The 24852-nt window shown below is 36.2% G+C and overlaps 1 protein-coding gene and 1 pseudogene across 3 annotated transcripts in view; one reads left to right on the forward strand and one right to left on the reverse strand.

Moving 5' to 3' along the window:
* APOOL (apolipoprotein O like) overlaps window positions 1-24852 on the forward strand; it is an 81292-nt gene that overhangs the window by 37940 nt on the left and 18500 nt on the right. For all 3 annotated transcript variants that reach the window (XM_030934277.1, XM_030934279.1, XM_030934278.1), the window contains exons 2-6: window positions 5666-5770; window positions 11855-11974; window positions 14859-14913; window positions 16351-16449; window positions 24019-24110. In XM_030934277.1, the coding sequence (XP_030790137.1) occupies window positions 5666-5770; window positions 11855-11974; window positions 14859-14913; window positions 16351-16449; window positions 24019-24110 (471 nt within the window). The remainder of the gene's footprint in view (window positions 1-5665; window positions 5771-11854; window positions 11975-14858; window positions 14914-16350; window positions 16450-24018; window positions 24111-24852) is intronic.
* On the reverse strand, window positions 8445-9836 carry LOC104659194 (annotated as a pseudogene).

Here is a 24852-nt window from a genome sequence, read left to right on the forward strand (position 1 = left end):
TGATTACTTCTGGGAGCTCCATCCCAGGGAAATGCAGAGCTGCTGCCAGCCCAAGTGCTCAGGTTGGGGTAGGGTGGCTGTACTGGGGACCCTGGTAGGGAAGCTCTGCCCAGTGAGGAGTAGCACTGGCAGAGACCTGCATGGAAAATAATCTGGCCACTTCTCTGTAAGGCTGCTGCCGTGTGCTGGAGGCCAGCAATATTTTGGGCTCTTCTCTCCCTTCTCAGCCTGAGTGTAGTAGAGGTGGGGGCTGAGGCATTAGCCAAAATGTCAGGCCTGTCAGTTACCTCTGGGAGCTTTATCCCAGAAGAATTGCAGAGCTGCTATTGGCCCGAATTCTTAGGTGGGGTTGGTGTGGTTGTGTTAGGATTGCAGGCCAGTGGGCTTTGCCTAGACAGGTGTAGCAGAGGCAAAGCCTGCAGTCCGTCCATTCCTCAGTACCATGAATATGGCCCCTATCCTGGGGGCATGTGAGAGAGTCTAGCCTCCCTTGTTGGTGGAGCTATGGTAGCTGGTGCAAGAGTGCTCAGGAGTCCAAGGCCCTTGGGCATCCTTATGTGCCTGAGTGGCAACTCTGCCCACCGAGAAAACTCCAGGCAGCCTGTGTCAGTCTGGAGGCCTTGGGAATAGAGGGTCTATGGGGGTCTCCTGTGTACAGGATTGCAAAGGTTCATGGTATAAGTGTGAGCCCCTGACTTACCATTTTTTTTTGCTGATTTACCATTTCCCTGTGGTGGGGAACCCCCCTTGTCTTCCTGCCAGTCCTGGGTGGGCAGCTGTCCTGTCTTGCACTTCTCTGCTCTCTGTGTGTCATGTTGCTCCCTTGATGAATTCCAACATGTCTTCCTGGATGATTCAGTGGAAGAGCTTGTGTTTACTGGCTACTGTGTATCTTCTCCTTGAGAGCAGCATACACTGGCTGCTTCTAATCAGCCATCTTCACACCTCCCCAAACAAAAATTCTTAATAACAAGAGCTAACCAAACGCAAAATCAGTAGAAGAAAAGAAATAATAGTGATCAGAGCAGAAATAAATGAAATTGAAATGAAGAAAATAATACAAAAGATCAATGAAACAAAAAGTTGATTGTTTTAAAAGATGAAATTTACAAACCTTTAGCTAGACTAACAAAACAAAAGAGAGAGAACACCCAAATAAATAAAATAATAGATGAAAAAGACATTCAGCCAATACTGCAAAAATTCAAAGGATCATTAGTGGCTACTATGATCGACTATATGCCAATAAATTGGAAAATCTAGAAAAAATGGATAAATTCCCAGACACACGCAACCTACCAACATTGAACCATGAAGAAATCCAAAATCTGAGCAGGCAAATAACAGTGAGATGGAAGACGTAGTAAAAATCTCCCCAGAAGGAAAAGCCTGGGACTTGATGGCTTCACTGCTAGATTTTACCAAATATTTACAGAAGAAATACCAGTTCTACTGAAACTCTTCTGACAAATAGAGAAGAGGGGAGTACTTCCAAACTCATTCTACAAGGCTAATATTACCCAGATATTAAAACACATCAAAAAAGAAAACTATAGACCAGTATCCCTGATGAATATTGGTGCAAAAATCTTCAATAATACCAGCAAACCAAATTCCAAAACACATTAAAAAGATCATTCGTGATGACCAAGTAGGATTTATCCCAGAGATGCAAGGACGGTTCAGCATATGCAAATCAGTCACTGTGCTACATCATATCAACAGAATGAAGGATCAAAATCGTATAATCATTTCAATTGATGCTGAAAAAGCATTTGATAAAATTTAACATCAGTTCATGATAAAAAACCTTCAAAAAACTTGCTATCACAGGAAGCTCACCCTGCATTTTTCCCTGGAGGAATGGTTCAGTATTCTGTAAATCAGTATTCACAGCTACTTTATAGAATATAACTGCTGGAAATAACAAGAATCAGCTCTATTTTTATTGCAGTAACAGTTGGAGAGGGTGAGTCTTATGGGTAAGTTACCTCATACTCATCTTTTAGCCCTGCTGTTTGTAAATTTCCATGTGAGAGAATTCTGTTTTAGGACCTGTTATCTTTTGTAGAGAGCCAGTTTTCGATCTCTCATTGATTTTAAATAAGTTGTAATTTTGACTTAACGAGTTATTATTTTGAGTTAAAAATAGTTTTAAGTCAAGGCCTTTCCTCTTGTGAAAACTCGATTATCTCTGCTCAATTTTAATGCTGTTTGATTAATGACAGCCTTATGAGGCTGTAAGTTTTTTAATAACACCCCACACTCTGATAACTTTTTGAATATCTTATTTGGTTTTCTAAATTGGAGCCTGGCACATTTTTTTTTTTTTTTTGTAAATGGCCTCATAGTAAATGTTTTAGGCTTTGCAGGATGCATGAGATCTCTTGTCACATATTCTTGTTTTTACATATCTTTTTTTTTTTTTTTTTGAGACGGAGTCTCGCTCTGTCGCCCAGGCTGGAGTGCAGTGGTCAGATCTCAGCTCACTGCAAGCTCCGCCTCCCGGGTTCACGCCATTCTCCTGCCTCAGCCTCCCGAGTAGCTGGGACTACAGGCGCCCGCCACCTCACCTGGCTAGTTTTTTGTTTTTTTTAGTAGAGATGGGGTTTCACCGTGTTCGCCAGGATGGTCTCGATCTCCTGACCTCGTGATCCGCCCGTCTCGGCCTCCCAAAGTGCTGGGATTACAGGCTTGAGCCACTGCACCCGGCCTACATATTTTTAAATATGTTTTTTAAAAACATTTTTAGCTTAGCGTCCAGGCCAGATTTAGCCCAGAGTTGTAGCTTGCCAATCTTCGTTCAAAAATTTTCAATGTGCTGTACTATTAGCTTTCCCTCTTTAAGACAGTTACATGTACTTCACCAGTATAACAGACTTGCAGATGCCCTAGTGTGCCAGTCTTCCTGATTTCTTTTGACAAAACTTGTGACCTTTTTTTGTTTGGAGGTAATAAATATGCTGGATAGATTTTATTGTTCTCACTGTTCTCACTAGAGCCTGATTAGCATGAAATACATGTGAAAAGAAAAATGAGGAATAAGCATAACCACTTAATTTTTTTATTCAGCAAACAGAAGGAATGGGAAACTAAACTTAATTGCCTATGTACCAAATGTAAGCCATTGTAATATAACTCCTTATTTAATCCTTGTGATAATCAACAGGATGGCATACACATTTTTTCAGATATTTAACCTAATAGTACTTAGTTAACCTAGTTAAGAAATCACTGTCCACTGGAAATTTCTGCAATGATGAACTTGTTTTATATCTGTGGTCTACATTATGGCTGTTGAGCACTTGAAATGGGACTAATGCAACTGAAGTTTTTATTTATTAATAATTTTAATTTCAATTTAAATGACCACATGTGGCTAGTAGTTACCATACTGGGCAGCATAACTTGAAGAACTTCAATAATTTGTTCAAGTTTAGACAATAAGTTCTGTTTAACTCCTAAGCTTATACATATATATATAATTTTTTTTTTTTTGGAGACAGAGTTTTGCTCTTGTTGCCCAGGCTGGAGTGCAATGGTGCTATTTCGGCTTACTGTAACTTCTGCCTCCTGGGTTCAAGCGAGTCTCCTGCCTCAGCCTCCCAAGTAGCTGGGATTACAGGCATGCACCACCACACTCAGCTAATTTTGTATTTTTAGTAGAGACAAGGTATCACCATGTTGGTCATGCTGGTCTCGAACTCCTGATCTCAGGTGATCCGCCAGCCTTGGCCTCTCAAAGTGCTGGGATTACAGGTGTGAGCCACCACTCCCGACCCTAAGCTCATATTTTTTTTTGGTTGTGCCATACTGCCTCCTCAATAAAAGTCAAGGAATCTATGAAGACAATAGGAAAGAATGGTAACTGTAAGGTAACTTATTACCTTACAGAGTAAAAAATGTGGAGAAAGTACTTAGGCAATGTTCAAGTTATATTAACTTTTAGGCTATGAGCTCAATGAGTAAATCCATAATCTGGAATACTAACTAGATCATAATTATCAAGCAATACCTATGAAATTATTTTATAGCCTATGTATTATTATTGCATTATATGAAGTAATGTGAGTATACTCTGTGATCATTAGTGTGCTGAAAAAATTCAGATATTAGCATACTTTGAAAGTATGTGTCTTATATCCAGGGAGTAGTCTCTTAGGAAGAAGTAAAGTCTAGTCAGGCATTTCAAAAAAAGCTTTTAAATGTTATAAAATTTTACATCCTTCCTGTAGTATAGAGCTTTTATTAACAAAATTTCCCTGGTTCATGGGGACCATACTTGCTGGCATCAGTTTTAATATACATTTAAATTATACCTGACATAAGTATGGTATGGAAATCTTATTATTTCATTAATGAATACCAACTGGGTATAAGAAATAAAAAAAGTGATGTCTTTAAGGGAAGCATGCATAGATAAATAATTCTGTGATACTGTTTCCTCTACTAGAAGGAGGCATGTGGGAGGAGAATAAACAAAATTTATCTTCTTAGTGTTGACTCTTAATTTTACCCTGTATTTTTATTGCCCCAATCTAAATTAGAGTCCTGCCCAGTTTAAACAGGAAATTACATAACTGATTGATGCCTGAGTAGCTTCCCTTGCTCTTCTCAGAAAATATTAAAAACAGTGTCAGAAATGAAGTATAGGCACTATCACTGTCATTGGAGAACATTTAGAATCCTTTAGCCAATGATTCTTCCAGGTGTTGCACAGTTTTATTTGTGTGTAAAACAAGGAGACCGCTTTCCTCATGATGTCCTTTGTCAAAATTCAGGAAGCTTCTTTCCCATCTAAAGAATCAGAGTGTTAAAATATTTGTACCTTGGAAAGCTTTACACTTGGCCCTTGCTGAATGGATAATCTTTGGAAATTATTTTGGTACCTGAATAACACTAGAACACTTTATTCTTAGAGTCAGTACTTTTCCTGCATTCTTAATTCAAATCAAGTTATAGCTAAAACAAAGATCACTTTTTGCTTTAGATTTAGCATGAAACAGGTAAAAGGGAATGCATTGGGAAAATTGGGGCAAAGGATTTATAGTAGAAAGAATTCATTTTTATGGATAATGTTAATATAAATTGTATTTCAAGATGCAGCCTGCATCACTCAGTACTCCAGTCCACTCTTATCCTTTACATTCTCCAGAGCATTTATCAACTTGTAATATAACATATAGTTTATTGTGTTTATTGCCTGTCTCTTCTCTACTAGAATGTCATTTGTATGAGAGCAGGAATGTTTGTTTTGTTCACTGATATATTCTAAGCACTAAAACCAGAGTCTGGCACATAGTAGGTGTTCAACTGATGTTTGTAGACTGAATGAATACCAAGACCAATCCCACTCCATCCCTCAGATTTTAGTAATTATTACATTGCTATATTATTACATAATAATATTCCAGATAAATATTATATTGCTATATTCCTTATGAAGTAGTTAACAAACAGGTAAAAATAGTACTCTGCCATCCAGTATGAGAAGATAATTTTATGAACTATGTCTTAAAAATGTATGAAGTAATTTGGAGTGTTTGAATATTTAATATATTACTGTGAAACCAATAGATTACCTGAGATTCTTCCAGAATTTATTAGGAAATGGAAGATGGAAAGCTTTTCAACTAAAAAGGTGTTTTTGATATATCTTTCTCAGATGGGAAAACTGACAACCATGCCTGCAGGTCTGATATATGCATCTGTAAGTGTACATGCAGTCAAAGAAGAGGCATCCAAAAAGCAGCTAGTGAAACCAGAGCAGGTAATTTGCCTACAAAGGTTTATGAACTTTGTATAATATCAAGATAACACAAAAGCTATATTTTTAAAAATTATCTTTACTCATCAAAAATATCTTAGAAGTCTTTGTTAGGTAGGTTTTAAACGTTGAGAGAAATAGTTATGAAGTATCTCAAAAGACAATATATAACTCAAACATCTAAAATTCTAACTCCAATGAAAAACAACTGGTGGTTTTTCTTACTGAATAATCAATAAGTAGTAGAGGGTGTTAGACGTTCTAGTCAGTCTGGTTTTTCTTTCTTGAAAAATGTATACAGTTACATTCAGTATTAGGAAACTTCAGTTTAAGAGATTCATTAAGATCTCAGTTTTGGAAGTGACCTTAGATGTTTTCTAGATCAACCTTCTGTATGGTACTGTAATTCCCTGTATTGTAGGCACATTTAGTGGCCATATATCTTCTACGTGAATAAAACTCTAGATAAAGGAGTCTAAGGAGCCCATTCCATTTTCTAAATCCTCTCATTTAATTTAAGGTCCTTTTCTTATGTCAGACAGAAATTAGTCTCATAATCACTTCTACCTGTTGGTACTGTATCTCTTGCATTGGTGCCAAACAGAAAACTTCTCTCTTTCAAAAAACAAGCCTTTAAATATCAGTTATACTTGTAAGTAATTTTGCTTCCAGGATAAACATTTTAAAGCATTTAGTTGCTTCAACTATTTCTCATACATCACAGCTCTGAGTTCCTCACTATCATGATCAGCCTCTGCCAAGCATGTTCAGGATAGTTAGTGTTTTCTTCAGGTGTAAGTACTTTGTTTTTCTTTTTAAAAAGCATTTTGGTTTTTGGTGCCATGACTTGGATGTATGAACCAAGGTGTTTTGACTGCTACAGGACGGAGTCAGTCTCTGACTTCTCCTCTTCTAGATGTTATATTTCTATTAACGCTGCCTAATATCGTGTTAGTTTTTATGTTTGAGCGCTCAAAATCAACCATGCTCATAAGCAGCCTTTGACCATGATATAGTAAGCATGTTGTTCTCTAAAATTCATTAAGCCTTTTTACATGGACTACCAGTAAAGTATGCCTCATCCCAGTCTGTACTTAGGCATTTGAACTTTTTGGACTCGTTGAAGGTATATTTATACCTGTGTAAATTTTACCTTGTTGATCTGGCTTATCATGCCAGCCTGTTGAGCTGTAATTGTGGTTACTAATTCTATTCATCATTGTGCTTTTTATCTCTTCCCACTTTAAATCACCCCTAAGATTTATCTACACACTTAATAATATGTTTTTGAATCAGGCCTGAATTTGAATCCTGATTCCATGACTGACTAGTTAGATGACATTGGGCAGAACTCTTAATGGTGTCATAAGTATTCTGTTGTATGAATGTACTACCATCAAATAAATGTAAAATTTTCATAAATTTTTGGAAATGTAGACTATTTCCAGCTATTGCTCTTGTATTCAGTACTTGTTGAACCACTTTGTATTGAATCTATATATACGTCTATAACCATTTCCTTAGAATGAATTTCTAGAAGCAGAAGTGTAGGTCAAAAGGCACAAAAAATTGATAATATTGCCAAACTAATGTGCATAAAGGTAATATTCATAAATTCAACCAAAAATATTTTCTAAGCTCCTCTTATATATTTGTGAGGCACTGTTCTAATTACTAAAGTTTATTTTCATTAATGGTCTAGGGTAGAGTCATTTCCCTACCCGCTAACTGATTCTAAGTATTTTTTTAAATTTTTTCTTTTTATTAATCTTAGGAGGATGTTGATTTTAAGGCTTCCTTGACACTCCCATATCTGGACAGCTCAAATCTAGGTAGGAAGATAAATCCCTAATGACTGAATTTAATTTTTGAAATTTTAAAATAAAGTAGTGCTGTTTATTATGGAATACACAGTATTCCTTGGTATTTATTGTATTCCCCAAGTACATTTTAAATATCATTTAATTGAATTACTTATTAAACAAAGCTGGTTGCCAACTACGTGCTAGGGACTATACACAAAGTCAGGATCCAATCCTTGAGGACTGTAGAATTTCTGAAGGGATTAAAATGTGATTTATGTGCAACATTTCTAGCTACTTTTATTGTGTAAAGTGAGCTATACTTCTGTTTAAATCTATAATAATGCTTCTACTAAACCAGAATACTTTATGAATGAAGTGTTCTAGTTATTTGGTTATTTGAATCTTTTGGTAAACTTGTAGCTGAACAGAAAATCTGTTTTAGTTCAACTCTTCTTACTAAGTGTCCTTTTAAATATTCTCAATGTATTCCTGCCTTATATGCCATCTAGTGAACATAATTAAATCTCTGTTTAATAGAAAACTCTGTAGGACCATGAGACAATCATTTTTTTAACCATGAAATCTGCAGTATTCAGATCAGTAAAATGACTGGTAATTGGAATGCATGTATACAGCTAGCCCTAGATATCCCTGGACATTTCTTTTTTTTTTTTTTTTTTTCTCTTTTTAAGGGTCAAAGTATAATGTGGCCCAATGCAAACAAATTTCTTTTAACACACAAGACTAATGTTTAGAAGTCAAGACACTCAGATGTTTGCTAAAAATGAAAGCGGCGATGAGTAGGAGGCTCTGAAACCTTTCCATCCCCACTCATGCCCTAGTGCAAGGCTTGGAAGCCTACATGTGGGGCTTCAGAACCGGCAGGGATGGCTACGTCGTCACTGCCCGCTCCTGCGTCACATTCTAGCAGTCTGAGCAAGCCTTGGTGGTAACTTAGCTGAAAGTTACTTCATTCATGGAAGTAATACCAGGCCCAACTAGGACCACCAACCAGCCCCAAAATTTCTCCAAAAAGGTCTTCATACTTGGGATTCTTCTCTCCAGGGAGGGGTTGGTTGAGAACGGTGGGCTTGGATGGTGGCGCTGGAGCGGCCTCCTGGGAGGAGCTGAGGCCTGCGCTGGGCTCAGTACTCTGGCTGTCCTCCTCCAAGACCAATCTGCTTATTGTCATGCACTTGTTCTTGGGCTGCAGTTCTGAGCCACCCTCACCCTCAGCTGGGGCTGAACTTTCATAATCATCTTTTCTGGGTCTCTTGTTTTTGAGGGCTGGTGATGCTGGGGAAGCTTGAGTAGGAAGAACCAGATCCTTCTGGTCCAGTTTTGCAAAGGCTGCCTCAGAATCCTGTGCACCAGACAGAGTCTTGAAAGCTGCTTTCAGAGTCATCATTCCAATGGTGGTTGGAGGATTCCGTAGCCGCCTTGTGGGTTCTCTGGGTGGCTTTTCCACAGGCCCTGGTGCTGGCTGTTTATCTTCCTTCCCTGTACTTGAGGCAGCGGACTCAGATTTCAAAGCCTTTTTGGCCATCGTGAGGAGGTAGGGCTCTCTCGGCATCATCCAGGTGGCTCTCCAGGAAGCGCAGCATCTTCTGCTGGAAGGTCTCGTAGGAAAAGTTCTGGATGACAGGATGGGCCAAGTTATTTTCTCGAATAATATTCAGGAGACCATTTCTCAGCTTCTGAGTTGTGGGGTCCTTGGACATATGTTTTTTCAAAATTTTTGAAGCCTTTTCAAATTCTTTGTTTTTGATACAAATAATGACAGCAGCCTCCTTGACCAGTTTTCTACTGGATTCAATCACTGCTTCTGTCAGTGTAAATTCCGTTTTAATCACCTCCGGCACATTGATAGCTGATTCCAGTGATGTGAGCTCAGCCTCCATATCAAAGGAACAGTCTAAATATTCCCCTTCTTCAATGCGCGACAGACACTGCATAACCTGCAGCAATCAGGACACGGTGTGCTCCTTCCCCAAGGGCCTGATGAGCAAAGCCTGCATGATGTCCGGGATCTGTCTGAAGTCCCCGTACCGGCTACCCCGAAAGGCCCGCAGCGCCTCGTGGAAGTAGAACTTGAGCACCCAGCGATTGACTGCCTCTTCCAGCCGTGCCTCCCCCGCGCCGCGCTCCGCCGGGCCCCCCAGCCCCGGCTCGTGGCGCCCCCGCCGGGCCCGCCCGCTACTGCCGGTCGCCCACCTGCCAGCTGCCCGCCCGCTGCCGTCGCTGCTCCCGCCTCCTCCCGCCATCGCGTCGACCGCCGCGCGCCCTCCCCGCCCTCCCCTCGCCGCACGCCCTCCCCGCCCTCCCCGACATTTCTTTTTAAAATCCCTCTATGAGATGAATTGTACTTATTTTTGAGACGCGGTGGCCTCACGCTTGTAATCCCAGCACTTTAGGATGCCAAGGTGGGCGGATTGCTTGAGCTCAGGAATTGGAGACCAGTCTGGGCAACAGGGTGAAACCCCGTTTCTACAAAAAAATACAAAAATTAGCCAGGTTTGTTGGGGGTGTGCCTGTAGTCCCAGCTACTCAGGATGCTGAGGTGGGAGGATTGCTTGAGCCCGGAAGGTTGAGGCTGCAGTGAGCTGTGTTCATGCCACTGTACTCTAGCCTGGATGACAAAGCAAGACCCTGTCTCAAAAAAAGAAAAAAAAAAAAAAAAAAAAAAAAAAAAAAAGAAACCTTAATCAGCCGGTTTTGATGGGGACAGAGGAGAGAATAAGAACAATGAGTGTAATAAAGTTTGGAATTGGGCTGTGTAAATAATAGAGAGGATAGAAACATGATGGGCAAACATATAAGTAAATAATGTTGTCCACTGTAACACCAGTACATCCACATATATCTCTCCTTTCTAGGGGAGAAGGGAAACTTCTCTACTTGCAGTGCACCTGCTTTTTATATATACAATGCATCTTTAATATAAAATATGCATCTCTCACCTTCCTAATTACACATAGTTGCCAATGTGGTGAATTTAAATCTAAGTAGTAGTCTAGAAAGATAAACACTAACTCTCTCATCCTGGTATGGGAAGTAAAGAGCCATTTAATGGTAAAGCAAGACTTTTCTGACTTACTACTGGAAAAACTTTACCAAACTGACACTGTCTTATGGTTTATATGTCTTTTAAATTTTAATTTAAAAAACTGACATAAAATTGTATGCATTTACCTTGTACAGCATGATGCTTTGAAGTATATATACATTATGGAATGACTAACTCAGTTTACATATGTATTACCTTAAATAGTTATCATTTTTGTGATGAGGACATTTTATACCCACTCTTAGCATTTTTCAAGAATACTATATAGTGTTAACTATAGTTTCATGTTTGTTGTTGATAGAGGACTAAATCCAAAGTCATTAATCATCTAGTTCCCTTGCTGTTGATTTGTAAACTTGATTCTTTCCGTTTATATCTTCATCAAACACCAAGCTTCGTAGAATGATTTATACCCTAAATATAAAAGCCAAAAATAATTTTTTTTTTTTAAAAGAAAGTAAGTCCCTACCTGGTTAAATTTTTCATTGTTCTTTTGTGTATGTTTGTTTTTATTAAGTAATAATTAGAATAAAAATCTGTTCAAAATATGAAAGGTATGAATAATAATAATATGATGATAATGACGTACAGCTGTGTGCCTACCACCCAATTTAAAGGAAAACAAAATCCCCTGTGTTCCCATTTCATTCCATTCAGAGGTTACCATTACCCTGAATTTTTACTATTATTCGCCTCCTTTACTTTTTAATTTTACCTTATATGTCTGTTTTGCTAAGCAATGTTTTTTGTTTTTTTTTAAGTAAACTTATATTCCTGAAATTCATCCAAATTTTTCCATGTTGCTGTAATTTTTATATTTACCCCCTAATTTCTAATATTTCTTTGTACGAATATGCCCCAATGTATCCATTTTACTGTGGATGGACATTGGGTTGGTTGTAATTAAAATGTTGCTGTGAACATTATTATACATAACTCTGGGTGTGCAAAAACAGTAGTTTCTCTAAATATACGTAGGAGTAGAACCACTATATTATACTATATTTGGCATCTTTTAATTTCTGGGTTTTAAATAGTCTTTATAAACAGTTTACCACATCATTCCTGTATTTAAGATGGTTTTTTCAAAGTATTTTATCAGCATTTTTAGTTGTTTTTAGGAAGAAGGCTGATGAGGATTCCTGTTCTGCCATACTGCTGTTACGGACAGTCCAGCTATTTTATGTTTTTGACATGAACATTTTTTGCCTGTAGCTCCCCATATATACTGCACCACCCCTTCAGTCTAAATATGTTGAAGAGCAGCCTGGTCATTTACAAATGGGCTTTGCTTCCATCCGGACTGCAACTGGTTGTTATATTGGCTGGTGCAAGGTAAGTCAATTCTGATAGTGGTTTAATATCAGAGGTTTCTGATTTAATTGTTCCAGTTACCTATTGATGTGTAGAAAACTAATCCAAAACTTAGTAGCTTAAAACCACAACCATTGTGTTACATCTTGTGATTTTGTAAGTCACAAATTTGATCTGAGTTCAGACAGATGATTTGTCTGTTGCATGTGGCATTGACAGAGGTGGCCCAGTGGTGTTCATCTGGCAAATGAGCTGATCGAGGCAGTCCAAGACAGCTTTATTTGCATATCTGGCACCTTGTTAAAGATGGCTGGATGGCTGGGTTTAGCTGGGATTATTGACTAGAACACCTACACATGGCCTCTCAAGCATGGTGATCTCAAGTAGGTCAGATATAACTTAACATGGGTAATTCAGGGCTCCTAAAAACAATGTTACAAGTGGCCCTAGGCAGAATTTGTCAGGCTTTTTGCCTGTCATCAGATGTCCAAGAAAGTCACTTCTACAGTATTCTATTGTTAAGTCACTAAGGCCAGCTTCGTTTTAAAGGGAAGGGAATTAGATGCCAATTCTCAGTAGAAGTAGCAGCAAATAATTTGTGGCTATATTGAACCTACTGTACCCCTACTGCATAAATTAGTTCAGCAAGCATTTGTGTCACCTAGCATGTACATAGTATCCCTCACTTTTTATGTGAACTTCTGAGATTACTTCTGAATATTTTCTTCTTTGGCTAAGCAAAGTGTTGTTTACTTGTTGGGGTTAGCCCATAAGACCATTCTAGCTATAGTAAGCTATTGGGCAAGCTAGAATACACGTGACTTTAATGCTTATCCTTCAATCAGTGATACCCATCAGCAGAGTGGTGGAGTAAGCTGATATAACACTAATGTTTCATTATCATCACATAAACATAATTGTGTTAGCATCGGTATCTCCAGTGTCAGTGTCTTAATGTTGGTACCAGTGTTTTCATCATTCTGACCTAGTAACCATGTGACTTTTCCCCAACTATAGCCTGATGGTGAACCATTGTTCTTGTTTAGTTTCTATCCATTATCTTTAAAAAGAAATCTAATGAGCTTATAAAAAATAATGTATGCTTAGGTGAAATACCAAATCAATGAACTCTGGTAATTCCAGATGATATTTTATTCAAATATCTGATAAATATATGATGTTATTTTTGAAAACTTGTGTTTGTCATACAATTGTTATGGTACTAGTTGTACTACACACTACTAATAGTTTGCTCTAAGAGGGAAATACCTTAACCAATTATGGTCTGAATCATGTCCCTATGACTATATGCCAATAGCTAGATGATTCAGACTTAAGCCTCCTGAGACGTAATTTTCCATAATGTTCTCAAATTTTTCTTTAGTGAGATAAAATGTTCCTGAGAGGTCTTTAAATTGCTCTTGTAACTATCATCCAATTTAAGACTCAAAGAATGTTTTATTCCATTAATATACTCAAACAAATAGGTTGAAAAAAGGCAATTTCCAATGCATTTTGTCCTAAATGTAAACAACTTTTTTTTCTAATTTTCCCCTAAAAATGTAATCTATTCTTTAAAAATTACGTCTGACTCAAATTTGTTCCACATTAAACCTTGAATTATGTAGAGCAAATTCAATTTCTACTACTGCTAGCTTAGTGTTTTGAAATTTAGATAGCACTGACCCCATGTGGTAAAAATGAATTCCTTAACAGAGATAAGAAAAAAATTTTTTTAAAAGATGACTAATTTTCTTCCTTAATGGTTAAATGATTCCCAATCGACTGGTCAATAGATATTTTAACTTTGAAGGTGAAATATTCTCAAGAGAGTCCCTACAGAAAAGTAGTTCAATAGCAGTTAGCATTTATGCTGATTTGTAAATTTTAAACCAAGATGAACCTCTGCATCTCTCTGATAACCATTAAAATATCTAAGATAAAATTACAAAACCAAGCTATCTCTATAACAAAAACTTATTTCTTCCCTGTCCAATATAATAATCTCTATTTTCTCTGCTTTGAAAGTCTTTTTTGTTCTGTTTTTTTCCCATGGTTTCATAGCAGCTAGTTCAGAGAAGGAGACCATATATTTGGATTGTGTTTTCTGGTTCCATCAACAGAGTACAATATGACCATGAGTAAATCATTTTGTGACTTCCTTTTTTTTTATATATATAAGTGAGATAATACCTAGCACTCAATAAATATATTTAACACTCTTTTGCACTAAAATAAATCAGTTAGAGACAGGTAAAGTTAAAGATTTGCTTTAAAACTTTAATTCCTCCAATGGATTAACATAGTTTTGATTTCTAGAGAATTTATGTTCCTGTTTAAAAACAGGATAAACAGTAGTCTATGTAGGATGATTTCTGTCCTGAGGTAATTTAGATTTTTTTTTCTCATTCTAATGTACAATAAGAAAAGGGAGGAAGATGAAGCCCTTTGCTTTAGGCTTTTTGTTCTTTTTTTCCCTCCACAAATCATTATGTTATTGCTATTGCATCTTTATTAATCAGATGTTGCTTCTAAACTGAAATATACCTCCCTTCTTGCTTTATTTAAATTCCATTTATTTTTCTAGTTCATTATAACATAAGATGATAAATCTTTATTTTCTTCACTATCATTTCTGCTCTGATTATTTCATAGACATCCATTTATATGAGAAAAATGGTATAAATGTTATCCATGTTAAATAGAATGAAAAGCAGAAAATGAAAATAAGCTAAGTTAAACGAGTATTCTGATAGTAAATACACAAGAAAGCTGGATTTAGATTTGGGCATAATGCTAAGTCAACCTTTTAATATAATCTCGGAGATGCAGTCAATTTTGTCTCATTATCAACAGCTTCAAAAATGCAGATGTCTTCTCCCCCCCCCCCCTTTTTTTTGCTTAGGGTGTTTATGTCTTTGTGAAAAATGGGATAATGGATACAGTACAATTTGGAAAAGGTAGGTGAGTAAATAATTAGAAATGTTGTATTGTGTTTTTAAATTGCATTGTTTAAATGTGAGAAAAATAAACTTGGTATGTTACCCATTATCATGCATTTGCCAACTCAGAAGATACTCTCTATAGCAATTTATTGATAATAATAGCAAAGCAATAATATTCATTATTCAGCAGTTATTATTGGCTAAGGTGTTGTACTAAACATTTTACATAATTTTTGTCACAATTCTGTTAGTATTGGTATTATAATTATTCCCATTTTACAGATGAGGGCAACTGAGGTTTAGAAAGGTTAAGTAGGTTATCGAGGTTACATAACTACAAGTGGTAGTGCCAGGATACAAACTGAGGTCTGTTTTAACTACTAAGTCTATATTATATATCATAAAGCATAAATTAAAAACATGTCTCCATTGTTGCTAATTAGTTTAAATGCTATTTGCTGTTAAAATACATTGTATTTTGCTGTCAACTGCTAGGAAATGTTATAGCAATCACTAACCCTGGAATATTTAACCTAATGTTTAAAAAGCAATTATATTTGAGTTTAAAAAGCAATTATATATTGAGCAATTATATAGCTTGTTAATGGTGTTTAGCAACAGATACAGCTTTCTAATATTCTTGGCTTATGCCAGTTGTCATACTAAATATGTATCGGAGATAGAAAGATGAGCTAAAATTTTGAATGTTTCCATGAAGTTGATGACCTGTATTTGAATTATTATTTAATGTATTAAGAATAAATTCAAAATTATATTCCTCATCAATCATTAGGAATAGGATTAAATATGTGATTGCCATTAAATAATTAACTATGATAGAAAAGTATACTTTTGGAACTAGAAACAATTTAAATATATAGAAAGCCAAGAAATCTGGACTTTCACCTACTCTTCATCTACTTTTTATCTAGGCTCAGTGATGATTAACCAACAGCAGTGGCTGTCTTGAGATTATTAGGGAGTAGTGGCAGGCAAGATCTAATAGCTGTGTATATCCTTAAACTATTATTCAAAACTTCTTTATAAAGTATCTATTTTGGTTCTCACTGGAGGCTACTAATGTTTGAACAGATAAGGGCAGAAGCATGTTCATTATAGAGATATAATACATACACAGTCAGAAATTCACCTTATGGTAACCCATATTAAGATGTGCCCTCTAGCATTACATTTCTTTATAGTAATAACCACTGGTATCATTAAGAAAAGAAATATTAAATCAACTATAGAAGGAAAATGTTATTTCGTAACAAGTAAATATATCTAGTTTTTTAGGTTGCTACTCATATCGTCATTATATATAGCTCTTTTGAAGAATATTTAAACCTCATTATTATCTTAACAAATCTCTTTAACCTTCCTGCATCATAACTGTATAGAATGCCCAGTAGAATTCAGTTATTTATGTTAATTTTTAACTGATTTCTTGAGATGCTTATGTCTATCTGAAGAATCCTCCTCGAGACTTTCTTCCGAAAATGGGAGTTATTACAGTTTCAGGATTGGCGGGCTTGGTTTCAGCGAGAAAAGGTAGGGTTTTTAAGAGTATATTCTCTCTTAATGCCATGATATTAGTTTCTGAATTTTACGGTCATAAGAAAACCTCATATGCTTTATTGAATATTATCTGGACAGGCTACTGTAAAGATTTTTAGATTCTGTATTACAGCATGCTTACTTTTAAAAGGACTTTGTGTTTTCAAAACTATAGCTATTCCAAAGGCTGTTCAATGTCGTTAGTCATTAGGGAAAGGCAGATAAAAACCAGAATGAGATACCATGTCAGTTCTAACAACATTGGTCAGGATGAGACCAAGAGAAAATCAAATTTTATCTCATATATCAGTATCTCTGTCTCAAATCTTTAAAGTAGCCCCCAGAATATGGGGGGGTCATGACTGAGAAAATTAGTTTGAGTGATTAGTATATATTTTTACATTAAGATAAAACTCTCAAGAAATTTTTTGGTAGTTAGCGACTCTTAAGGTCTTAAAAAAAAGTTACCTAGAAAACATAATGACAAATTATAATTTTAATAGGAACAGCTGTATATTCAAAAAAAAATTTATTTCAAAATTATGACACAGTAGATTCATACAATTCTATCAGTTTTAATATATACATAGAGTCATGTAACCATCACCACAACCAGGATACAGAACAGTTATGTTATTCCCAAAAAGTACCTCATACTGTCTGTCTGTAGTCAGACCTTCTTCCCACTTCTAACTCCCAGAAACACTGATCTGTTCTCTGTCACTCTAGCTCTGCCTTTTTGAGAATGCCATCTAAATGGAATCATACATAGACTGGCTTCTTTCACTCAGATTATCAAGATTGTTGCATGTGTCAATAGCTTGTTCCTTTTTGTTACTAAGTAGTATTTCTTCATATGGATGTGCCATGGTTTACTTTATCACTTACCTGTTGGACATTTGGGTTGTTTCCAGCTTTTGGTCATTAGGAATAGAGCTACTATGAAAATTTGTATACAGGGTTTTCGTTTCTCCAAGCCCTTACTCAGCTACTGTAGTTCTCTAGTCACTAGCCATTTTGGTCACCTTTCAGTCATCCTTTGTCCACACTCCAGTTGCCAGACATTGTCCCCAAACTAAATTGCTTATATTTGGAAGGCACAGCTCTGAGCCAGTCTGGAATCTGATGTCAGGTACTTTGTAGTTTGTTTTTCCAGCTATAGTCCTAAAAGCCTCAACTCAAGGCATAATTAGGTACAAAACTGCTGTGCAATTATAAGAACATTCTAGCATCCTAACTCTAACATATATATATATATATATATATATCTCATATATATAACATATATAACAGATATATGTATAACAGATATATATATAACATACATGAGAGGATGATAGAATGTTCATATATATATATATATCATCTGGATGGACATAACACTCTCCCTATAGCTAATATTAATGCCTCCCTATATCCTATTTCTTATTATAGTAGGCAAGCAACTTCTAATTGAATAGGTATTATAAATTATTCAGTAAGAAATAATTAAAAACCAAGATCACGATATAAAACAATAAGACTCAAAGAATTAAATTTTGAAGGAAATTGTCCAAAACATATTACTCCGTTTCTCAGTAAAAAACTTATACCATTCTTGTAAGAGAAAATGTTCTGTAGGTCATTCACCGTGTTTCCAAATGTCAGAGCTAGAATAGTCTAACCCAGTGTTTTTCAAGTTGGAGATCTCAACCTATTAATAGATAGTGACATAAATATAATGAATCTCAGGAGACATTTTACCTTTGTTTTAAAAAAATATATTTTAAGTTTCAGGGTATATGTACAGCATGTTCAGATTTGTTACATAGGTAAACGTGTACCATGATGGTTTTCTGCACCTGTCAACCCATCAGCTAGGTATAAGCCCAGCATTCATCAGCTATTTTCCCTGATGCTCTCCCCCCACCACCCTCCCATGACAGGCCCTAGTGTGTGTTGTTCCCCTCCCTGTGTCCATGTCTTCTCATTGTTCAGCTCCCATTTACAAGTGAGAACATGCAGTGTTTGGTTTTCTGTTCCTGTGTTAGTTTGCTGAGGATAATGACTTTCCAGCTTCATCCATGTCCCTGCAAAGGACATTATCTCATTCCTTTTTATGGCAGCATAGTATTCCGTGGTGTATATGTACCACATTTTCTTTATAAGTCTATCATTGATGGACATTTGGGTTGATTCCATGTCTTTGCTATTGTGGATAGTGCTGCAATGAACATATGCATACATATATCTTTATAATAGAATGATTTATATTCCTTTGGGTATATACCCCAGTAATGGGATGGCTGGGTCAAATGGTATTTCCAGTTCTAAATCTTTAAGGAATCGCCACATTATCTTCCACAATGTTTGAACTAATTTACATTCCCACCAACAATGTAAAAGCATTCATTTCTCTCCACAACTTCACCAACATCTGTTATTTTATGACTTTAGTAATAGCTGTTCTGATTGGTGTGAGATATTATCTCATTGTGGTTTTGATTTGCATTTCTCTGATGATCAGTGATGTTGAGCTCTTTTTCATGTTTATTGGCCACATGTATGTCTTCTTTTGAGAAGTGTTTGTTCATGTCCTTTGCCCATTTTTAAATGGGGTTCTTAGTTTCTTTCTTATAAATTTGCTTAAGTTCCTTGTAGATTCTGGATATTAGACCTTTGTCAGATGGATAGATTGCAAAAATTTTCTCCCGTTCCATAGGTTGTCTGTTCACTCTGATGATGATTTCTTTTGCTGTGCAGAAGCTCTTTAGTTTAATTAGATCTCATTTGTCAATTTTTGCTTTTGTTGTGATTGCTTTTGGTGATTTCATCATAAAATTTTTGCCCATGCCTATGTCCTGAATGGTATTGCCTATATTTTCTTCTAGAGTTTTTATGGTTTTATGTTTTATGTCTTAAGTCTTTAATCCATCTTGAGTTACTTTTTGTATAAGGTGTAAGGAAGGGGTCCAAGTTCAGTTTTCTGCATATGGCTAGCCAGTTTTCCCAAGACCATTTATTAAATATTGAATCCTTTCCCCATTACTTGTTTTTGTCAGGTTTGTGAAAGATCAGATGGTTGTAGATGTGTGGTTTTAGTTCTCTATTCTGTTCCATTGGTCTGTGTGCCCGTTTTTGTACCAATACCATGCTGCTTTGGCTACTGTAGCCTTGTAGTATAGTTTGAAATCAGGTAGCATGATGGCTCCAGCTTTGTTCTTTTTTGCTTAGGGTTGTCCTGGCTATACGAGCTCTTTTTTGGTTCCATGTAAATTTTAAAATAGTTTTTTCTAATTCTGTGAAGAATGTCAATGATAACTGAATGGGAATAGCATTGAATCTGTAAATTCCTTTGGGCAGTATGGCCATTTTCACGATATTGTTTCTTCCTATCCATGAGCATGGAAAGTTTTTCCATTTGTTTGTATCTTCTCTGATTTCCTTGAGCAATGGTTTGTAGTTCTCCTTGAAGAGGTCCGTCACTTCCCCTGTTAGCTGTATTCCTAAGTATTTTATTCTTTTATGGCAGTTGTGAATGGGAGTTAATTTGTGATTTGGCTCTCTGCTTGCCTGTTGTTGGTGTATAGGAATGCTAGCAAATTTCGCACATTGATTTTTGTATCTTGAGGCTTAGCTGAAGTTGCTTATCAGCTTAAGAAGCTTTTGGGCTGAGTTGACGGGGTTTTCTAGATACAGGGATCATGTCATCTGCAAACAAAGATAATTTGACTTCTTCTCTTCCTATTTCAATACGCTTTATTTTTTTCTCTTGCCTGATTGCCCTGGCGAGAACTTCCAGTACTATGTTGAATAAGAGTGGTGAGAGAGGGCATCCTTTTCTTGTGCCAGCTTTCAAGGGGAATGCTTCCAGCTTTGCCCATTCATTATGATATTGGCTATGGGTTTGTCATAAATGGCTCTTATTATTTTGAGGTGTGTTCCTTCGATATCTAGTTTATTGAGAGTTTTTAACATGAAGGGATGTTGAATTTTATCAAAGGCCTTTTCTGCGTCTATTCAGATAATCATGTGATTTTTGTCTTGAGTTCATTTTACATGATGAATTACATTTATTGATTCGCATATGTTGAACCAGCCTTGCATCCCAGGGATGAAGCCAACTTGATCATGGTGGATAAGCTTTTTGATGTGCTTCTGGATTTGGTTTGCCAGTATTTTATTGAGGATTTTTGCATTGATGTTCATCAGGAATATTGGCCTGAAGTTTTCTTTTTCTTTTTCTTGTTGTATTTCTGCCAGGTTTTGGTATCAGGATGATGCTGGCCTCATACGATTAGTTAGGGAGGAGTCCCTCCTTTTCAGTTGTTTGGAATAGTTTCAGAAGAAATGGTACCAGCTCCTCTTTGTACCTCTGATAGAATTCAGATGTGAATCCATCTGGTCCTGGGCTTTTTTTGGTTGGTAGAATATTTATTACTGCTTCAATTTCAGAACTTTTTGCTGGCCTATTCAGGGATTCAACTTCTTTCTGGTTCAGTCTTGGGAGGGTGTATGTGTCCAGAAATTTATCCATTTCTAGATTTTATAGTATATTTGCATAGATGTGGTTGTAGTATTCTCTGATGGTGTTTTGTATTTCTGTGGGATCAATGGTGGTATCCTCCTTATCATTTCAGATTGTGTTTATTTGAATCTTCTCTCCTTTTTTCTTTATTAGTATAACTAGCAGTCTGTTTTATTGACGTTTTTCAACAAAACCAGCTCCTGGATTTGTTGATTTTTTTTTTTTTTTTTTTTTTTTTTGAAGGGATTTTTGTGCCTCTGTCACCTTCAGCTCTGAAGCTTGGTTATTTCTTGTCTTCTGCTAGCTCAGTGGTTTGTTGGCTCTTGGTTCTCTAGTTATTTTAGTTGTCATGTTAGGATGTCAATTTGAGATCTTTCTAGCTTTTTGATGTGGGCATTTAGTGCTATAAATATCCCTCTTAACACTACTTTAGCTGCGTTGCAGATTCTGGCACGTTGTCTCTTTGTTCTCGTTAGTTTCAAAGAACATCTTGATTTCTGCCTTAATTTCATTATTTACCCAGAAGTCATTCAAGAACAGCTTGTTCAATTTCCATGTAGTCATGCGGTTTTGAGAGAGTTTCTTAATCTTGAGTTCTAATTTGATTGTGCTGTGGTCTGAGAGACTGTTATGATTTCAGTTCTTTTACATTTGCTGAGGAGTGTTTTACTTCCGATTATGTGTTCAATTTTAAAGTAAGTGCCACATGGCACTGAGAAAAATGTGCATTCTGTTTTTTTGTGTTTTTTTGTTTGTTTGTTTGTTTGTTTTCTGGAGTGGAGAGTTCTGTAGATGTCTATCAGGTCCACTTGATCTGTAGTTGAGTTCAAGTCCCAAAATATCTTTGGTAATTTTCTGCCTCGATGATCTGTCTGATACTGACAGTGGAGTATTAAAGTCTCCCACTATATTATGTGTGGGTCTGTATCTCTTTTTAGGTCTTTAAGTACTTGTTTTATGAATCTGGGTGCTCTTGTATTGGGTGCGTATATATTTAGGATAGTTAGCTCTTCTTGTTGAATTGAATGTAATGTCCTTCTTTGTGTTTTTTGACATCTGTTGGTTTAAAGTCTGTTTGGTCAGACACTAGGATTGCAACCCCTGATTTTTTTCTGCTTTCCATTTGCTTGGTAAATTTTCCTCCATCCTTTATTTTGAGTCTGTGTGAGTCTGTATGTGACACATGAGATGTGTCTCTTGAATACAGCACACCGATTGGTCTTGTCTTTTTGTCCAGCTTGCCATCCTGTTTCTTTTAATTGGGGCATTTAGTCCATTTTCATTTAAGGTTAATATTGTTATGTGTGAATTTGATCCTGTCATAATGGTGCTGGCTGGTTAATTTTGCAGACTTGTTAATGTAGTTGCTTCATAGTGTCATTGGTCTGTGTACTTCAGTGTGTTTTTGTAGTGGCTGATAATGGTTTTTCCTTTCCATGTTTAGTGCTCCCTTTGGGAGCTCTTGCAACACAGGTGTGGTGGTGATGAAATCCCTCAGTATTTGCTTGTCAGGATGCATTTTATTTAAAGATAGAGGAGAACAGCAAATATCAGAGTAGTTTTTTCTTGCAGACTGGCCTCTCTTATCAGGTAAAGAGAGGATAACTGTAAGTCTTTTAAAAATCTTTAAAATGACACATAAATAAAAGCTGCCACCTGCTACATTTAGGAGCCACACAATTAGGGGAATTCAGTTAAGTCAAGGGAGCTTACATCAAGAGATATTAGGATTATAAAATAAGAAATTTAACTGTAGATAATGGAATAACAGCGAGCAGGACTAGAGTAAAGGAGCAACTTAGGACATTTTAATATACTTAAACCCTCTTTCTGCATACCACAAAAGTCTAAATCTAGAGAAAAGCTAAACTAGTTCGAATCAGCCTGGCCACCCACCACCCCTCACTTCAGTCCATTATAGACATGGCTATAGAAAACTTCCTTAATAATAGTTAAACCAGACCGATAGAGACCTCTAGTTTTTCTCTTCCGTAAACTGAAAATTGCCTGCAAACATTCATTTTCATTTGTATAATATACCAGATAGGCTGTTCCCTTTTTAGATTAGGGATTGTATAAGCTGCTTCAGATCATGAAAGTACTTATCCGAATTTAAAAATCCATCATCCAATTACCCAGATCATATATACAGTCTAAAATACTCAGAGAAGCATTTAACATACATATTATTTTGAATCAACAGTTAGTTGGAACTAAGCTATGGCTTAAAGTGGTGGATTTCAAACTATTCTGTAGAACCCTTAGTTTCATGGAAGTGTTTAGTGGTGGTATCAGGATAAAGGAAAAGCCACACAGCCAGGGTTTGATACAGAGCTTCCTACCCCAAAGTTAGTCACAGCAGCATCAAGTTTATAGGTTTTATATATTGAAGTTCCTAGGGAGATTCTATTTGAAAGATATTTTGAAAGGATTTTGTTACCAAAAAAAGATATGAAAATAACCTTAAATGATGCATAGTTAAGGCACTTTTTGATATGCATTAATTATGTCAAGTTATTTGCAATTATTATTCAGTATTCTAAGTCAGTGACAGGAAGGAGTTATGTACCTGTTAAAGTCCTTAGCTGATTATTTAGTTGAGTAACTAACCTTCCTAAATACTTAATCAAAAAGGACACGTAAGAGAGAGTCCATTTCACTTTAACATGGTGTCACAAACACAGTAGTTAATTAATTCTCTATATTATCATGCTTTATTAGATACTTGCAAAATTGTGGTTATAAATTTGGGTTTCGTAGGACATGAAAAATACCTAGCTTTCAAGCAGAAGAAAATCATCCATTCCTTTTGTGTAGGTAATTGTCAGTATTAGATTGAGAATACTTTTGTTAAATTGGACATGACAGCTAAAGGGTAATTGACTTGAAATCCTTAAGGGCATTTTGGCTTCCATCTTGATTGGTATAATTACGTAAAAAGTAATTTAACAGAGTGTGATGGCTTACTAGGGGAGCAAAGAAAGCATTACAATATAAGAACATCAAGTCTCTGGTGGCATATATTTGGAGTTTTATAATTTATTTGCATTTTATAGGTTCCAAGTTTACGAAAATTACTTATCCTCTGGGACTGGCCACTTTAGGAGCAACTGTTTGCTACCCAGTTCAGTCCATAATAATTGCTAAGGTAAGTTCTTTTTAAATAGTAGCAACATTTCAGTATTTGTTTAAACTCTCACTGTGACAATATTTAAATGTTACACAGCACCTTCAACATTTAATTTTAAGAGATGTAGTTGGTATCAACTCTCATGTTGGCCAAATCATATTAGCATCTCAGCATGGTAAATGCCATTCTTAATAGGATGAATTTGTTTAAATATAATTCAACAATGTAAAGGCAGATTTGAAGATTACGTTCAGAGACACCGAATTAGAATTTATGGGGATAAATACTGCTCCATTATTAAGGTATATAAACTTCAATTTTTATTTAAAAGAAGATGAAAATACTAGCAGCTGTTTGGTTCAACAGATTAACCTGACATGAGAAACAACCAGTTGATAGATTGGCTTCAGTGGTTTCTGAACATAAAACACACACACACACACACACACACACACACACACACACACGAACTCAATATTGAAACCACTTAGAATTAAGAAACACCTGTATAAATGCTTATTATAGTTGTTTTGTCTTTTTCTTGTGAGCTTAAGTACAAATCCAGATTCTTTTAATGATTTGAACAGTTTCTGTCAGTATTTTATTTTTAACACATGTTCAGATTGAGAAGGAAAACTTTGGGTTATGCATTTTTCTCCCGCTTTTCCTTCTCCTATTAATTACCAACAGTTAACATTTCCCCCTCATGCTTGAAACAATGTGTGGTGTTACCAGAAGGACTTTCTGTACTTGTATTCCC

Source organism: Rhinopithecus roxellana, chromosome 7 (assembly GCF_007565055.1).
Source record: "Rhinopithecus roxellana isolate Shanxi Qingling chromosome 7, ASM756505v1, whole genome shotgun sequence".
Lineage (NCBI taxonomy): Eukaryota > Metazoa > Chordata > Mammalia > Primates > Cercopithecidae > Rhinopithecus > Rhinopithecus roxellana.